This window comes from Penicillium macrosclerotiorum (genome assembly GCF_028827735.1).
Source record: "Penicillium macrosclerotiorum strain IBT 26536 chromosome Unknown utg000003l_segment0_segment0, whole genome shotgun sequence".
NCBI classification, from domain to species: domain Eukaryota; kingdom Fungi; phylum Ascomycota; class Eurotiomycetes; order Eurotiales; family Aspergillaceae; genus Penicillium; species Penicillium macrosclerotiorum.
This window is the reverse complement of record NW_026643083.1, coordinates 4,366,932-4,382,041: the sequence shown is the minus strand read 5'-3', so window position 1 is coordinate 4,382,041 and position 15,110 is coordinate 4,366,932. Positions and strand designations below refer to the sequence as shown.

General features: G+C 51.1%; 6 protein-coding genes across 6 annotated transcripts; 4 read left to right on the top strand and 2 right to left on the bottom strand.

The window, feature by feature from the left end:
* Positions 1-210: 210 nt before the first annotated feature.
* On the top strand, positions 211-1,377 carry N7462_004475 (CRAL/TRIO domain protein; the record flags this gene model as incomplete). The annotated part of the gene is made up of 2 exons (XM_057076201.1): positions 211-1,009; positions 1,067-1,377. 2 exons carry the CDS (start codon positions 211-213, stop codon positions 1,375-1,377), a joined length of 1,110 nt encoding a protein of 369 aa, XP_056935706.1.
* A 1,477-nt stretch (positions 1,378-2,854) lies between these two features.
* On the top strand, positions 2,855-4,137 carry N7462_004474 (uncharacterized protein; the record flags this gene model as incomplete). The annotated part of the gene is made up of 2 exons (XM_057076200.1): positions 2,855-3,052; positions 3,112-4,137. The coding sequence occupies 2 exons, from the start codon at positions 2,855-2,857 to the stop codon at positions 4,135-4,137; spliced, it is 1,224 nt and encodes a 407-aa protein (XP_056935705.1).
* Positions 4,138-5,090: 953 nt separating this feature from the next.
* On the bottom strand, positions 5,091-5,695 carry N7462_004473 (uncharacterized protein; the record flags this gene model as incomplete). The annotated part of the gene is made up of 2 exons (XM_057076199.1): positions 5,091-5,348; positions 5,627-5,695. 2 exons carry the CDS (start codon positions 5,693-5,695, stop codon positions 5,091-5,093), a joined length of 327 nt encoding a protein of 108 aa, XP_056935704.1.
* A 2,241-nt stretch (positions 5,696-7,936) lies between these two features.
* Positions 7,937-9,829, bottom strand: N7462_004472 (FHA domain protein; the record flags this gene model as incomplete). Its single annotated transcript, XM_057076198.1, has 3 exons — positions 7,937-8,563; positions 8,630-8,726; positions 8,796-9,829. 3 exons carry the CDS (start codon positions 9,827-9,829, stop codon positions 7,937-7,939), a joined length of 1,758 nt encoding a protein of 585 aa, XP_056935703.1.
* A 118-nt stretch (positions 9,830-9,947) lies between these two features.
* Positions 9,948-10,751, top strand: N7462_004471 (uncharacterized protein; the record flags this gene model as incomplete). The annotated part of the gene is made up of 2 exons (XM_057076197.1): positions 9,948-10,084; positions 10,142-10,751. 2 exons carry the CDS (start codon positions 9,948-9,950, stop codon positions 10,749-10,751), a joined length of 747 nt encoding a protein of 248 aa, XP_056935702.1.
* Positions 10,752-12,771: 2,020 nt separating this feature from the next.
* On the top strand, positions 12,772-14,910 carry vac8 (protein anchor VAC8; the record flags this gene model as incomplete). Its single annotated transcript, XM_057076196.1, has 5 exons — positions 12,772-12,939; positions 13,077-13,197; positions 13,256-13,678; positions 13,756-14,505; positions 14,579-14,910. The coding sequence occupies 5 exons, from the start codon at positions 12,772-12,774 to the stop codon at positions 14,908-14,910; spliced, it is 1,794 nt and encodes a 597-aa protein (XP_056935701.1).
* Between the last annotated feature and the right edge of the window lie 200 nt (positions 14,911-15,110).

The window sequence follows — 15,110 nt, the reverse complement described above, 5'->3', positions numbered from 1 at the left end:
CGTGTTGCTGACATAACATGCGGCGGCTGGAACTGGAAAGAGTTAATATGCGAACCGATTTGGCGACAGCGCCAGGTGGGCCAGTTGATCTGCCTCCCGTCCAATCGCTGCACTCGCGAGAATCTGCTAGCTGTTGGGATTGTGAACCCCGGATCAGATCACTTGTCTGGATACTCCCTGCCGTCGATCAAACCACTCCTCTCAATTGCAATGACAGCCCATGATTCCGCTGAGGTCGCTACGGCCGTGCCTCCGACACCCAATGGAGAATCCGGAAAGCCAGCAACTCCGTTGCAAGAGCCGGCCTCGAACGATCAGGTACAAACCACGGCTATCTCAACCCCCAGTCCCGTTGACTTAGAACTCCCAACCTCCGCCGCCGATGGCTTGATTCAAAAACCGTTCCCGAAGCCTCTGGATACCGCCAAACCCGAAGGGCCCGCCAAACTCACTGCGGACCAGCAGGCCAAGTATGAGACTGTCCTGAAGACGGTCTCTTCCTGGACTGCCGTGCCCACGAAAGCCGAGAAGAATGCCGCAACAGCTCCGATCACAGATGACGAGCGTATGTGGTTGACCCGCGAATGTCTCCTTCGATACCTACGAGCCACAAAGTGGAACGTGGCGGAAGCTGAGACTCGACTCCAGCGCACGTTGACCTGGCGCCGAGAATACGGCATGGAAAAGCTGACGCCCGACTATATCTCGATTGAAAATGAGACGGGAAAGCAAGTCATTATGGGCTTTGATATCCACGGCCGGCCGTGTCTGTACCTTCTGCCCTCGAACCAGAATACGGAGAAGAGCGAACGCCAGATTCAACACCTCGTTTTCATGCTTGAACGAGTCATTGATCTCATGGGCCCTGATCAAGAAACGCTGGCGCTTCTTGTGAACTTCAATGAGACCAAGTCCGGACAGAATGCGTCGATTGGCCAGGCTAAGCAGACTCTAGACATTCTCCAGAACCATTATCCCGAGAGACTTGGACGCGCTCTAGTCATTAACGGTATGTAGAGGATGCTTGTTGTTTCAATACTCTTGCTAATCATTCGATCTAATATAGTACCTTTCGTTATCTGGGGCTTCTTCAAGTTGATCACCCCTTTCATCGACCCACAGACTCGCCAGAAGCTCAAGTTCAACGAGGACCTCCGTCAACATGTGCCCCCCAGCCACCTTATGAAGTCTGTTGGCGGTGATGTTGAATTCAAGTATGATCATAAGACTTACTGGCCAGCTCTTAACCAGTTGGCCGAGCAGCGGCGGGAAGCGTATCGCCAACGCTGGATCCAAGGCGGGAAGCAAATTGGAGAGTTCGAGAACTACCTCAAGGGTGAGGACATTCCAAGCGTCTCGCAGAGCCAGGGAGCTTGAAAGGGGGCAACAGATGATACGAAATAAAGGCCTGCGCTTTTGTTCTCTAGTTGCTGTGTCTGCTGTCACATTGTGATTTGTCTCATTCCTCTTGGTTACGCATATACTCCGCATAGGCACAAATATTTTCATGTTAGATATTCGCTGTTTGTTGATAGACATAGTTCACATACTATTATGGTGGATGAAAACAGAATTTAGAGTTGCATTGGCTTGCAAAGATTCAGGATCTTGCCTTAAAGAAATAACCTTGACATTGCCACATAGCAAAGCATTTACAGCAGGCTAGATATGAGATATTACTCTCTTAGCACAGTTGCTAGTTCCCCCCCTCCCCCCTTTTGGCTTTTGCGCTCCGATACTCAGATGCGATAAATGGTGGCAACAGGATCGCATTATTCCAGTTATATGCAATGCCTCAATTGTGCAATCGCCATGATTGAGGTACAATTGCGAGTAAATTACAAAGCTTGCATGTCTTTGTATCGCAGAATACCTGATAGTAATGAGACGGTCCAGGGAAAGTCTGGAACTTTCGCCATCCTAGGTCTCCGGACAGAGCACTTCGCCTTCGGTCCCACATACGATTTAATAAACAACGGGTTTAAGATCTATGGAGATTGGCGTCCCACCGATCATCCTTATGAACATGGTCCTAAGGTCGTAGACTTACTACAGAACATGGCACATCACATCCGAAACAGTGTAGCTATTCGCCGACTGACCATATTATTGGCAAGTATTGACATAACAAAATTAGTCACTGCTCCGGAATTGGATGCGGATACAGCGACAGAAAGGCTTCTGAGGGAAATCTCACAGCGGATATACCAACGGCGAGACGTCAGTCACTAAGCCAACCAAGGACGATATCTGTGGCAATGTGGTTCAAAGCCTCTTGGGAGGGGAATTTCGTTCAAGAAAAAATTGTCAGGAAATGGAAAAGTGTGGCCTGCTTTCTTCGGATGAGCCTGAACGAATCGAATTTTTTTTCGGTTGATATAGGCACCGTCTCTGAGGCAGGGGATAATTGAACACCGAAGTATTTATGAAGGACTTGCTGTGATATTTTCTCTGCTTCACAGTGCCATGGTACATTTTGGTCGAAGCCTTCTGTTGCCAAGCCGGCGACCCATTTTAAGCAAATGCCGTAGATCGGTACGACGTATTTTTCGGCATCCCGGGGTTCCATCGGTGAACCGTTTTTAATTACCGCCAGGGCATCCTGGCTTCGACGACATCAATCTACCAGTTGACTTCCCAGTATACTTTGGTAGCCTGTGTATTCTAAAAGTATTCGATTTTGATAAGGACCCACATCGCCACGTTGGAGCTCAAAAATGAAACAAATAATAGTTAAGATAGTCACATTTAAGATCAATGTTTCCCAAGATTTCCCAAGGTTTTGGAAAGTCGGTGGTTGTCAAAGGATTTAATCACACGCACATCGTGCATACCCATTTACCTTTGAGACAAAATGGCATCCAACTCAAGTTCCACCGTGACAGCTGAAACACTCTCCGAGGCTCTTCCCACTATGGCGATGGCCACTCAGGCCATACATGCAGATGACTTTGTCAGCTCTCACCGAGCCATTGCGCCTCCATTACACCTCGCAGTCAACTATCGATATTCAAGAGACCCTGAGCAGCTTGTTCTAGGCGAAAACAAAGATGTCCGTATATCGTATCCTCTAATTTCTTTAAAAAAGAAATTCCTGCTGATTTTGAACAGCCCAATGCTCCTAACGAATCTTTCGTTTATTCACGCTATTCCGGACCCAACAGTAATCGCTTTGAAACGGTTCTCAAGAACATTTTCAAAGGAGGGATCATGACATACTCGACAGGTCTTGCTGCATTCCATGCGATTATGGTCCTATTGAACCCAAAGCGAGTGTTTATTGGGGATGGATATCATGGTGTTCATGGCAACATTGATGTTATGGCCAAACTTACCGGTGTTCAAAAGCTAAGCCTCGACCAACTTGATCAGATGGGCCCAGGAGACTTGATTCATATTGAGACACCTGTCAATCCAACCGGAGAGGCACGAAACTTGGCATTCTATAGTGCCAAGGCTCATGCTGCTGGAGCATACATCTCGGTTGACGCAACTTTTGGGCCTCCCCCTTTACAAGATCCATTGCAATTTGGCGCCGATATTGTGCTTCACAGCGGTACGAAATATATAGGAGGTCATTCTGACATGATGTGTGGTATCCTTGTGGTTCATCCTGATCGTGTTAGCCAAGGGTGGCTTGATACGCTTTACTCGGAGCGGCTTGTCCTGGGCAACGTAATGGGAAACCTTGAAGGCTGGCTAGGCCTTCGATCTCTTCGAACGCTTCAGCTCCGTGTGAAACAGCAATCTCAAACTGCCGAACGCCTAGTGAACTGGATTCATAAGGAAATGCGTGATCCGTCCTCCGTCGTCGGGCGTGTTGTTGACAGCATTCGACATGCCTCATTACAGGAGGAAGACCTCGAGGATGGATGGCTACAACAGCAGATGGCTGGAGGGTTTGGGCCAGTCTTTGCTATCTGGCTCAAGAGTGCTGATCATGCAAAGCGTCTTCCCAGCAAGCTGTTCATCTTTCAGCATGCGACTAGCCTTGGTGATGTTGAAAGTTTGATCGAATGGAGAGCCATGAGTGATGCAACATGCGACCCTAGGCTACTTCGTATTAGCTGCGGCTTGGAGGATGCTGGTGACCTACAGCAAGACCTTCTCCAGGGCTTCCAAGCTCTTTCTAAATGAGTTTTGGCGACTACTCTTTGAAGTTTTGCGCATCATCACACCACAAATTTCCTGTCACTTGCAACAAGCCTTCTTGTTGCTCATTCTTAGCCAAACATAAACAACCCAGCATGCATTTTCAGCTCTTTCACACTTAAATATATGCAAGTCAAAGTTGCTTCGTTAAGCTTCGTTAATTTATAGAGAGGCTCGGGATAAAGCTCATTATTCGGAACTGAGTTAAGTATCTAAAGACTCATGAATAGAATAAGAAGCTGAAAATCTATTTAATTTCTTCTGTTCGCTGGCCACGAGTCGCTCATGAAAGCGGATTGATATGCGACGTGGATCTCTTGGCTCATCCCGCCCACTCCTTCAAACATCCGAGCCACTTTCATTGCGCCAAGAATAGACTCAAGGCCCTGTCGAAGCTCGCGCATTAATCGCTCTACATCTTCGACTTCCGAGCCATTTTCTGGATGACTGAGCATGTAGTAGTGAGGCACAATAGCATCTGACAACAACGCTGCCCGCATGCGATAATAAGACATGAGCAACACATATGAGCTTTGCATAGCTCCGCAAACAAAATATGGTAGTAAACAAGGTGCCGGGTTACACCCTGTGGCTGTATTCTCGGCTCTTGGGAATTGAAATTTATCCCAATGCATATCTGTCAATGACAAGTTTTCAAGAGCGCGGGCTATGGCTAGTGAGGATTTGAGGCATATGAGAGAAGACTCCTGTTCTGAAAAAGGGAAGTCTGTATGAAGGCACTCAGATTGTACTGGATCAAATACCAATGTTGCTCTCCTTTGATCTTCGATTGCGGAAAGGTCACAGTGCTTTTCCAGAAACATGGGAATATCCATGAAAGCACGGGCACGATGCAGTCGTATCCGCGCGCTAGAAAATCCAAGATATCAGAAAATCACAGAGTTGAAAGAAGGAGATATTGGAGCCGATTTAACAACTTACGAGTGAATCAGTAGACTTGAAATCAGGCGCATAGACCGTGCGGCCATGGCATCAGGCCCTGTCTTGGACGTGGGCTGTGGTGGAGGAGCCGACCTTTTGAGCAGCATTGATAAATGCGAATCGAGTTGCATGATATTTTCAGATAGGTCGGATGGCAGGGCATTATTCGGAGGGTTCACAAGACAGTCATTCAAAGTGCTCGAGACAGATATGATCGATTCTTCCGACTCCAGGAGCAACGGCCATGGCTGAGGCTAATTCAAAGTCAACAAAAGAGACAGATTACAGAAAAACAGAATCCGCAGTACCTCTGACGACTCTTGGAACGAAGGGAAAGGTGTAGTGATCCTTTCATCAGCAAGAGATATGACCGGTGGCTAGTATCACTCAGTGTCTGACTCAATATATTACCATTATGTTTTTTCGGAGCAGCGGACTTACGGTTTGATGATCGATAGAGGACAGGTAAAGCACTAACATCTAAGGAAAAGTCAGCTAGCTTTCAAAGATAGTTTCGTAAGACCGAGCTTACAGCACTCCACCATGCACGGCGCTCTGCCTCTGTCGCTGTATGGCCCAGATTATGCAGAGATAGGTCCATAGCCGCAGTCACTGCTTGATTTGCTCGGCTGCGCATACGGGATATATTGCCTCTCTGGCAATACTCATAGACGCTTAATAAAGTAAGTGCGAGAATAGGGTAAAGTCGAGATGAGGTGGTGGAATCAATCTTTTCACCGAAGCTATCGCTTGGGTGACAGTTCGCAGTAGAGGTTCGATCAAGCTCATTTTCTACCTCATCAAATGCAGCTTCTGCATAGAGCTGTGCAAGTTTTCTTCGCGACAATACGATTGATTCCGCAAATGGCTGTTTTTCAGTCGGTAGCGGTATCAATGTCAGGATGGCGGAGATAGCCAGTGTAAATGAGGATTTTGGCCAGTGTGGCAGAGATGACCTATCAGGAAAGCCATCTGTGCTCTGCTGAAGATTGATCGTGATAGGCTTGTCATGCAGATAATTATTTTCAGGTGATGTGAGGAGAGGTAAAAAAGAGTGGATATATATATAGTACCCTTTCACTCTGCAGTGGGTCGTTAGGTATCATCAATGAAGGGTTCCAGAAAGACTTCTTCACCTACATTTCTTCATCCGAGGCATATGAGCGTATATAGGTGGATACAGCTCTATCATTACTTGGGTCTGAAGCTTGAGTCCAAGGACTGACAGGGGAAAGGTGCCGGGGAACACCCAGATTTTGAATCCCATGAAAGGGTGTCAGCAAATTGATAACGCTTTCTATACTCTGTGTTTCCGATGTTTGCCCTGAGGATGAAATGCTTTGGTCGGGAATTGATGGCCTTTGCTGCAGACTATAGCCAGCCTGGAGTACGGAGTCTGTCTGAGCTGAAGGGAGAGGGGTGACGATGTATTGCAAGGCATGTTTCGGTCGGCGCCGAATACCACCACGCTGACTGGGACGATATGAGCACGTTAAATCTCTCGAGGTACACTAGAGTTGAGGTCAGATTATGGTGGTCGAAAGACATGTATACGGGGCGCGGGATCCTACTCGACTACAGGGTTGTCGTCCATCGCATCGGATTTTGGCTGCCCGGCTGCAATTCGAATAGTAGTGTTAAAAATTCTGTATACCAAGATAATGGACTAGAATACAGACCAGGTGAGGCATGCCGCTGTAGCTGGTGGCTTATAGTTGGTGCGCATCTTTTTTTTTTTTTTCAGGCTTTTTATGATTGATGTTGGATATCAAGACCTGCCAATTGCTATATCTGGTTAGTTTAACCGTTCCCAGATTAGTGCTTCAATATGCCGTCATGCATTATGCCAGTAAAGCCTTACACCGCCCGCGCAACCCTTCTGGGTTGTAGGCATCACACGCTAATGCAAAGTGATGGAGAGGCGATGGAGTGATGATATGGGCCCATTTTCTTGCTAGCCGGTCTCGGCTCTGGTTTGTCAGTCTTTTTCCCACATAGCGAAATGTCACGTAGATTAACCATAAGTTTTTGTGCTCATCATGAGCCGACCATTTCGCATCTTCTACTATCTTCCGAAATGCATAGTCGGAACCTGAGTAGAGGTAACGGTAGGGTTCGGGGCAAGATGAGTTAGAGAAACAACATCTATGTAGGTTTTCACTAGAAGTCAGTAATTGAAGAGGCTTTTTTGACTAGCGACTATAATACCTGCGTACGTTCGGGGGGATTATGGCAATCATAGGTTTTCGGCACAACAGTGTTCTATTATGTTTGCAACAGATGAAAAGGTATATCAGAGATCAAACCTGGTCTACGACGGGAATGGCAGGAAACACAGAAAGCCACCAAAAGCAGGTTCCTAGTTCGCCTAAAAGATCGATCCACCAAGAATCAATGACAGTCCGGCCTGCTCAGTAGGGTATATCAAAAATGACAGGGTAAGGGAAAATGCATAAGAGATAAGTGATCAAGATAGACCAACGATTAGGCAAGGAGACAATTGAATGAACAAGATGGACATGATGGAAACGCCAGCGTGCCATGAACAGTGGAATTAGACGGGGAGTATGAACGCTATCGGAGAATGCAGTAGATGTATAAACCAAAGGAACCAACCCAGACTGAACCCCCCCCCCCCCCCCCCCCGGACACCTCGGGGCGGGGGTTCCGCTTGGATATAGAAATGGAGCGGTTTAGCAGAATGCAATGAAAGACGGCAGCTCAATGTAAATAAATGTCCAAGTGTGACACAAAAAGAGAAAGGGATCAATTAAATGGCTCATGAGATCCTCGTGAATATTGGGGGAAGGGTTGGGTCAAGGGATCCCTCGTGACAAGCGTATTATGGCATGCCTGCTCGGCCATCGAAGGCAAGCGGACCGGAGTCATTTCGGGGAGTCAAAGGGTTGTCGTCAGAAGTCTCCGATCGAACAGGGGTATCGGCACGAAGATGTGACTGTCGACTAGAGGGGACATTGAGGGGCTGTGTTGGTTGCCAACCCGGGATGTTAATGGTGGCACTGCGGGCAAGATCGTCGTTGCTCGTATTAGGAGCGGGAGAATTTGAGCTACGTCCATCGTCCAGATCAGCTCCAGTTTGTTGGTCATCTTGCAGATGCAGATTCTCGACATCTGTCGCCAAGTCTGGTTCTTCGGCGTGGGTCCCCAACGAAGCGGACACCTGCTGCGGCCCGGTCCCGTTGGGAGGAGTCTCCTCGGTTTCAAGTTGTGGCTCCGATGGACGACCTTCTGAGACATTTAGGGCATCAGCTTCTCCATCTGCAGGCGTCTTCTCTCCCTTCTCGTGGTCGACATCATTAGTGTCGTCAACCTCAGCGCTGAGGTCAGTGAAGGCACGACAGTTGGGACACTGGAACATAGGGTAGTCAGGTGAGTGGAGCAAGCGACTGATACATTTGTAATGCCAAACGTGCGCACAAGCTGCCATGAATAAACACTGATAAGGCCGCTGCGTCACAGTTAGCACCTGAACCTGTTTTTGGACGTAAGGGGATAGGAGGAAGGGCAGACGAACCAAGACCGAGCCGAGGCAAATCGAACATTCTCGACAGCCTGAATAATCGGCAGTATCACCTTTGCCCAAGTTCTTGATTAAGCTTTCGGTATTTTTGCTGTTCCAATGGTTAGCTCCATGTCCGAAGGGTCGATTGTGCTGAATAATTGAGAAGAGTGTGACTTACTTGAACTCATTAGGCTGCTGCTGCCAGGATCGATTGCATTCGATTCGAATTCGCACACATCGGAAGATCATCTCCTCGCCTCCCCGAAAATCAATTCCCAGCTGCACAATATCGCCATCCTTGATCGAATACAGTCGCGAGACCATATTCGGCTGACTCAACCGCATGTGATTCAGAAAAGTGCCCGACGAGCTTCCGACATCCTTGATATGCCACTGGCCGTTTGTGTACATGAACTCGCAGTGTTTACGGCTGACTACCTTAGACTTGAAGCCCACGGGGGCATCCGATGGTTCGACGGGGTTTGGAATGGGAATCCCATCGCGCTCGGAATAACGGCCGACTCGAATCACACAGCTCTCGGAAGGTAGCGTGCGAGTGATTGGGACAAAAGGTAAGGAGGGTCGCGAGCTCTGGAAGGTTTCCTGGTAAGGAAAAAATCGAATGGTCGCCTTCTGTTTTGGTTTCGGCGGCGACGACGACTGAGCATCTACCGGGGTGCTGCCAGAGACGTCGGGCGCATCGCCCCCGGCGGAAGGGGGTTCTGGGGAAGAGGTTGGAGCGTCCGGGGTCGTGATGCGCCCCAGATTTCGCGGCGGTCGGCCCTGGACGGCGGAAAGACTCCTGAGTCGTGCCATGGCATTGGCGGGCTGGGACGGGGCGTGGGATTGCGACTGGATTAGTTCGTTGGGAGGAGTTGATCGCGATGAATCGGCCGATGACGTTTGTGTGTCGACGCCGAGGCCGTGGGAGCTCGTGGTGGGTGCAGAGGTGTAGCGAGAGAGGGCTGGTTGGTCACTGTCGGGACCTGGAGGAGTGGAGCTCTCCACCGGGAAGGACTCTGGGCCCGATGGGGACGATGGTGACAACCAAGGCACACGACTACTCAGGCCAGTGCGCGACCGCTGTCCACTGCTGGGGGAGGAATGGGAAAGATTCTGGGTGTAGGCACGAAGCTGGCTCAGGCGGCGGAGTCGCCCCGGGCGAGACGAGTCGGCAAGCGAGGCGGAGGCGGTGGCGGTTGAGGCCGACATGAGGGTGAGTGTCTGCCAACTCGTTGTCTGGGAAGCGTGCGAGATGGTTGGTTATGGTCTCTGCAGCACGCGACACAACGCAAATGGAATCACGTTCTGGGGCGCTGCTGAACGGGCAATGGGGAAAGGATTGAGCAGAATTGCGAGGAGAGGGGCGCTCAAAGGGGACGTCACTAGTTTGGAGAGTGGGATCTGCAACTGGGCTGAGGAAGTGGCTCACGGCGGCGGCTTTTACCAGGGCATCGTGGAGCGCGGGTGGAACAAAGACAGAAAATACTAGAAAGAAAGAAGAATAGCGGGCAATGTTCCCAGCGCGGGAGGCTGGAGGGATAGATGGATGGAGGGATGGAGGGATGGAGGGATGAGCGGAGGAGAGGATGAGACGAAAGAAGAAGAAGAAGAAGAAGAAGAAGAAGAAGAAGAAGAAGCGGGTGGAAAAGAGCAGAGGGCGGGGGAGAAGCGAAGGTTGGCACGAGACGAAGAATGGGCAGGGAATGGGGCAACGAGGGGGAGGGGGCGGCGTTGGTTCTGGCTTGCGGAGGCGAAGTTGCGAAACGGTGATACGGGGGAGTCAGCGAGCAGCAGCGACGAGGACGTGAAGCAGAATCGAAGACGACGGCTCCTCGAGGGCGCGGGGCTACAGAAAGGGCCCAAAGCCCGGCTCGAATGGGCGGATGCTAGAGCGCAATCGAGGAGATTCACCGGTTTTTTCGCAGGCCATCGAACATGGTTCGCGATGGGGCCATCGACTCGCAAAGGGTCTTCGGTCCGTTGGGTCTGGAGCACCGATCTACGTCAGAAAATCGTCGCGAGCGTGGTGAGTGGACGACGGGGAACGTGGGATTCTGGAATCTACAGCGCCGTCATTGTGATCTTCGGACTCGGCGCGGCTCCCAGCGGGTTCAGTCGTGCGATCATCTGAGCCTGTCTGAGGTTGGATTTTGGATTTTGGCCGCTGCCGTGCGTCTTTGTCGCCTCTTCTTTTTTGCGGGGAAATAGCCTCTTCCGGCCCGAGTTGCGTCGGTTTTAGCCGGCCCGCATGATTGGGGGAGACTCTGGGCGCCGATCTTGGAAAGCCCGCCACTCGCCTGCTGGTTCCGCGGGTGCCTGGTAGATGTCGGAGATCAAGAGATCAGCCAGTACCTGGGGATATATATGGAGTGACATGGTGATATCGTCGGGGGTCGAGATTTACATGGATGTCGGGCCTGTCTGGTCTGTTTGGTCTGTCTGGTCCGCTGGTGAGAGTCCCCGAGTGGATCGCCCCTTCATGTGATGTATACCGGGAAACCTCGAGATACCGCGCCTCCGCTGCCGTCGCCCTCTTTTCACGCGGATCATCCGTCCGGTGATCACCTGCGTCACTAGAGGAATCACACGGGCGAACAGAGACGATCCGTCGTCATTGGACCCCTGTCTGCACGGACCTCGGGAAGCAGAAAGAGAAAGAGCAAGTGAAAAGGGACGAGAGAAACAGCAATCGCGGCACCCGAGAATAGAAAGGTCCAGGAGGGGGCTTCCATCGCCCGTTTCCAGATCCCGAAACTCTCCTGTCCCTCCATAGATCCTCTTATCGGCTTCGACCGAGGACAGGATCGGGGGTATACCGGTACCTAGATTCCAATGTATCGGGATCGGTCTGGATGTCTGTGTAGAAGAGACCCGAGAGAGAGAGACGCGAAGGAGGAAAATGAATCCAAGAAACTAGAAACACTCAACATGCCCTTGCAGTATATACTCTATACTCCGAAATATAGAATGTATATAGGGGGTAGTCACAGATACCGTTCGGGCGGTATAGTCCCCCCCCCGGGGGGACAACGGCACAGTATGTCACCTATCGACGACATGGACGATCCTAGCAAACCACTAGCGATACGACGACATACTGATGGAGTGAAAGACGCTGTGTATTGGGCATGGATTTGCGAAGGCTGGGTTGTAGACAACGGATCAGAGGATCAACGGTTCTTATACTTCGGGTGTTGCCAAGTTTCCCAGTGGCAGTGTCGTGGGCGCGGAAGTTCCTAGTCGGGTTTCTCCAGCACGAGCGGATGGCTGGCATGACCTCCATTCACGTCCGATTGCATGAAATTGGATTTTTCGTAGATTCTCGTGTACAGTTCATATACAGACATGGATATGCGTGTCTCTCTCGACCTATCTATCTATATTTTCACATGAGAGATCCGGGAGGGAAAGGGAAATTGGGTTGAATGAAACCCAAGCGCCACAATAGGCGGGTACCGTCCGCTTAGGGGAAGAGCTTGCGGCCCGTCATAACCCGGCAGCTTGCCTAGGTCGAACTGCGAGGACTCAGTCGGATCCTGGACCTTCAAGGCCTATAATCTAGGCGCGAGGAAAAATAAAAGGAAAAGCAACCCCATAAATCATCGCACCGGAAAAAGAAAAGAAACATCAAAACATCAAACCTCAACCTCAAAAGAGACCCGCGGGCGCATCTCTCAGTTTCTTCATCACTGCCGAGCCCGAGTGTCCCCCCGTACAAAGGTCGAGTGCTCGACGTATCCGGGGTGTGATAGCCTTGATAGTCTGAGCCCGATAGCCTGATAGACGGGGCCAACGCTAGTGAGCTTCTGCAACCTCCATCCTCTCCACCCCCTCCCTCTCCCATCTTTCCTTCCCTCCGATCGCCCTTACTTCTTGAAGGCCACAGGCCTTGATCCGATCCGAGCTCAACTTCCTCACCCTTATCACGCGCCTGCTCTGTGTTCCCGTCCCGAAGCTTGACACGGGTGTATGCAACGACGTTGCCCGTCTTCTCCAGCCTCCAGCCTCCAGCCTCCCCTCGTTCTGGCAGATCCCCCCCCTCCCCCCTCTCCCCTCACCGATTTCTTCGGTGCATCGCTGGACGCCCTCGACCTTCACTCCTCGTACACTTGCCCAGCCGCACGGCCCTGATGCAGTCCTGTTGAGGAGGCATGAGTGGAATCGTGACCACCTGTCTGTCGTGCCTGTCGGCGGTCGACCGATGGTGTCATATCACAGCCTGCCTAGGTGGAGGCCGTTCTCGGGATGGCATCTACGAAACCACCCTCGCAGATAATGAACGAGAAGCAGTCTCTGACTTGCTGGGATACCTGGAAAACGTATGTTCCCGTCCGCGGCTGTCTCGCATTCGCGATGCACGCTCCCTCTGCCCCGATCGGGGGGAGCGGGTTCTTGTTTCCACTTCCCTCGCACGTCTGCTAACTCAACGGGGGTTCTCCCCTTTCTCTCTTTATAGCGTACCGAAACCGATTTCTTTGCGGGAGAGCCGCTTCAAGCGCTCAGCACCCTCGTCTACTCCGATAATGTCGATTTGCAGCGAAGCGCTAGCTTGACATTTGCGGAGATCACCGAGCGAGGTAGGCCAAGGAAATGGGCCCCTGGAAGTGGGAATATTCGTCTGACACCGGTCTCCAGATGTGCGCGAAGTCGATCGGGACACGCTCGAACCAATTCTGTTCCTGCTCCAGAGTTCCGATATTGAGGTTCAACGAGCCGCCAGTGCGGCGTTAGGCAACCTGGCCGTCAATGGTATGCACCGCACCCCTGATCCGCTCCGCGACTTACCGTCCCCGACCGCTGACCTAGCTATAGCGGAGAACAAAGTCTTGATTGTCGCCCTCGGAGGGCTGGCCCCTCTGATCCGCCAGATGATGTCGCCGAATGTCGAGGTACAATGCAATGCGGTCGGATGTATTACGAACCTGGCAACCCATGAGGAAAACAAGGCGAAGATCGCTCGTTCAGGAGCACTGGGCCCCCTAATCCGCCTCGCTAAATCGAAGGACATGCGCGTTCAGCGCAATGCGACAGGCGCGCTTCTCAACATGACCCATTCCGGTAAGTCGCATTTCGTCCAAGCCCTGCCGACGCCCAGCAGAGACATCCAGGGGCAAACCACTAACCCAAGGAATCAGATGATAACCGCCAGCAACTTGTCAACGCCGGTGCCATTCCTGTTCTCGTGCATCTCCTCTCTTCCCCCGACGTTGATGTCCAATATTACTGCACAACCGCCCTCAGCAACATTGCCGTTGACTCGACAAATCGCAAGCGACTCGCCCAAACTGAGTCTCGACTGGTTCAATCTTTGGTCCACCTGATGGACTCCTCCACCCCCAAGGTTCAATGCCAAGCTGCGCTTGCTCTACGTAACCTCGCCTCCGATGAGAAATACCAACTGGAGATCGTTCGTGCCAAAGGTCTTTCTCCGCTCCTCCGTCTCCTCCAATCTTCCTACCTTCCTCTGATCCTTTCGGCTGTGGCTTGCATCCGTAACATCTCTATTCATCCGCTCAACGAGTCCCCTATTATTGAAGCCGGCTTCCTAAAGCCTCTGGTCGACCTCTTGGGCTCAACTGATAACGAGGAGATTCAATGCCACGCAATTTCCACTCTCCGGAATCTTGCAGCCAGCTCCGATCGCAACAAGGAACTTGTATTGCAAGCTGGTGCTGTTCAAAAATGCAAGGATCTGGTCCTTCGGGTGCCACTAACCGTCCAATCTGAAATGACCGCGGCGATCGCTGTGCTGGCTCTCAGCGATGAGCTGAAGCCTCATCTGCTTAGTCTGGGCGTATTTGACGTCTTAATACCCCTGACTAACTCAGAGAGTATTGAGGTGCAAGGGAACAGTGCCGCAGCTTTGGGGAATCTATCTTCTAAGGGTATGTTTTTTTTATCAAACCTTGAGATGCCGTTCAAGCCACCGTCGAGTCCATCGCTAACAGTATCATCTAGTCGGCGATTATTCCATCTTTGTCCGTGACTGGGCCGATCCGAATGGAGGGATACACGGTTACCTCCAGCGGTTCCTTGCAAGCGGAGACCCCACATTCCAGCACATTGCCATCTGGACCCTTCTGCAGCTTCTCGAATCCGAAGACAAGAAGTTGATCGGATATATCTCCCGGTCTGAGGACGTAGTGCAGATGGTGAGGACGATCTCCGACAAGAACATTGAGTCGGACGCGGAGGACGGGGACGATGGCGAAGGCGAAGTCATTGCGCTTGCACGACGATGCCTGGAATTACTCGGAGCGGGTCCCAAGCAGACCTTGGTTGAGGCATAGAAATATGCAAGTTAATTACTCGTGTGTACACGGCAATTTGTCTGTTCGGTCCTTTCGTTACCCGTCGGCCATCTCGATTTTCTCCTCCCTATCTCTTCCTGTCTTTCTTCTTTCTTACCTGGGTGTTTGTATGGGCATTGAATCCATTGAATTCCGTTTTTATGTCAGCGGGCATTTGGAGTGGTCAGGGCCTTTTCTAT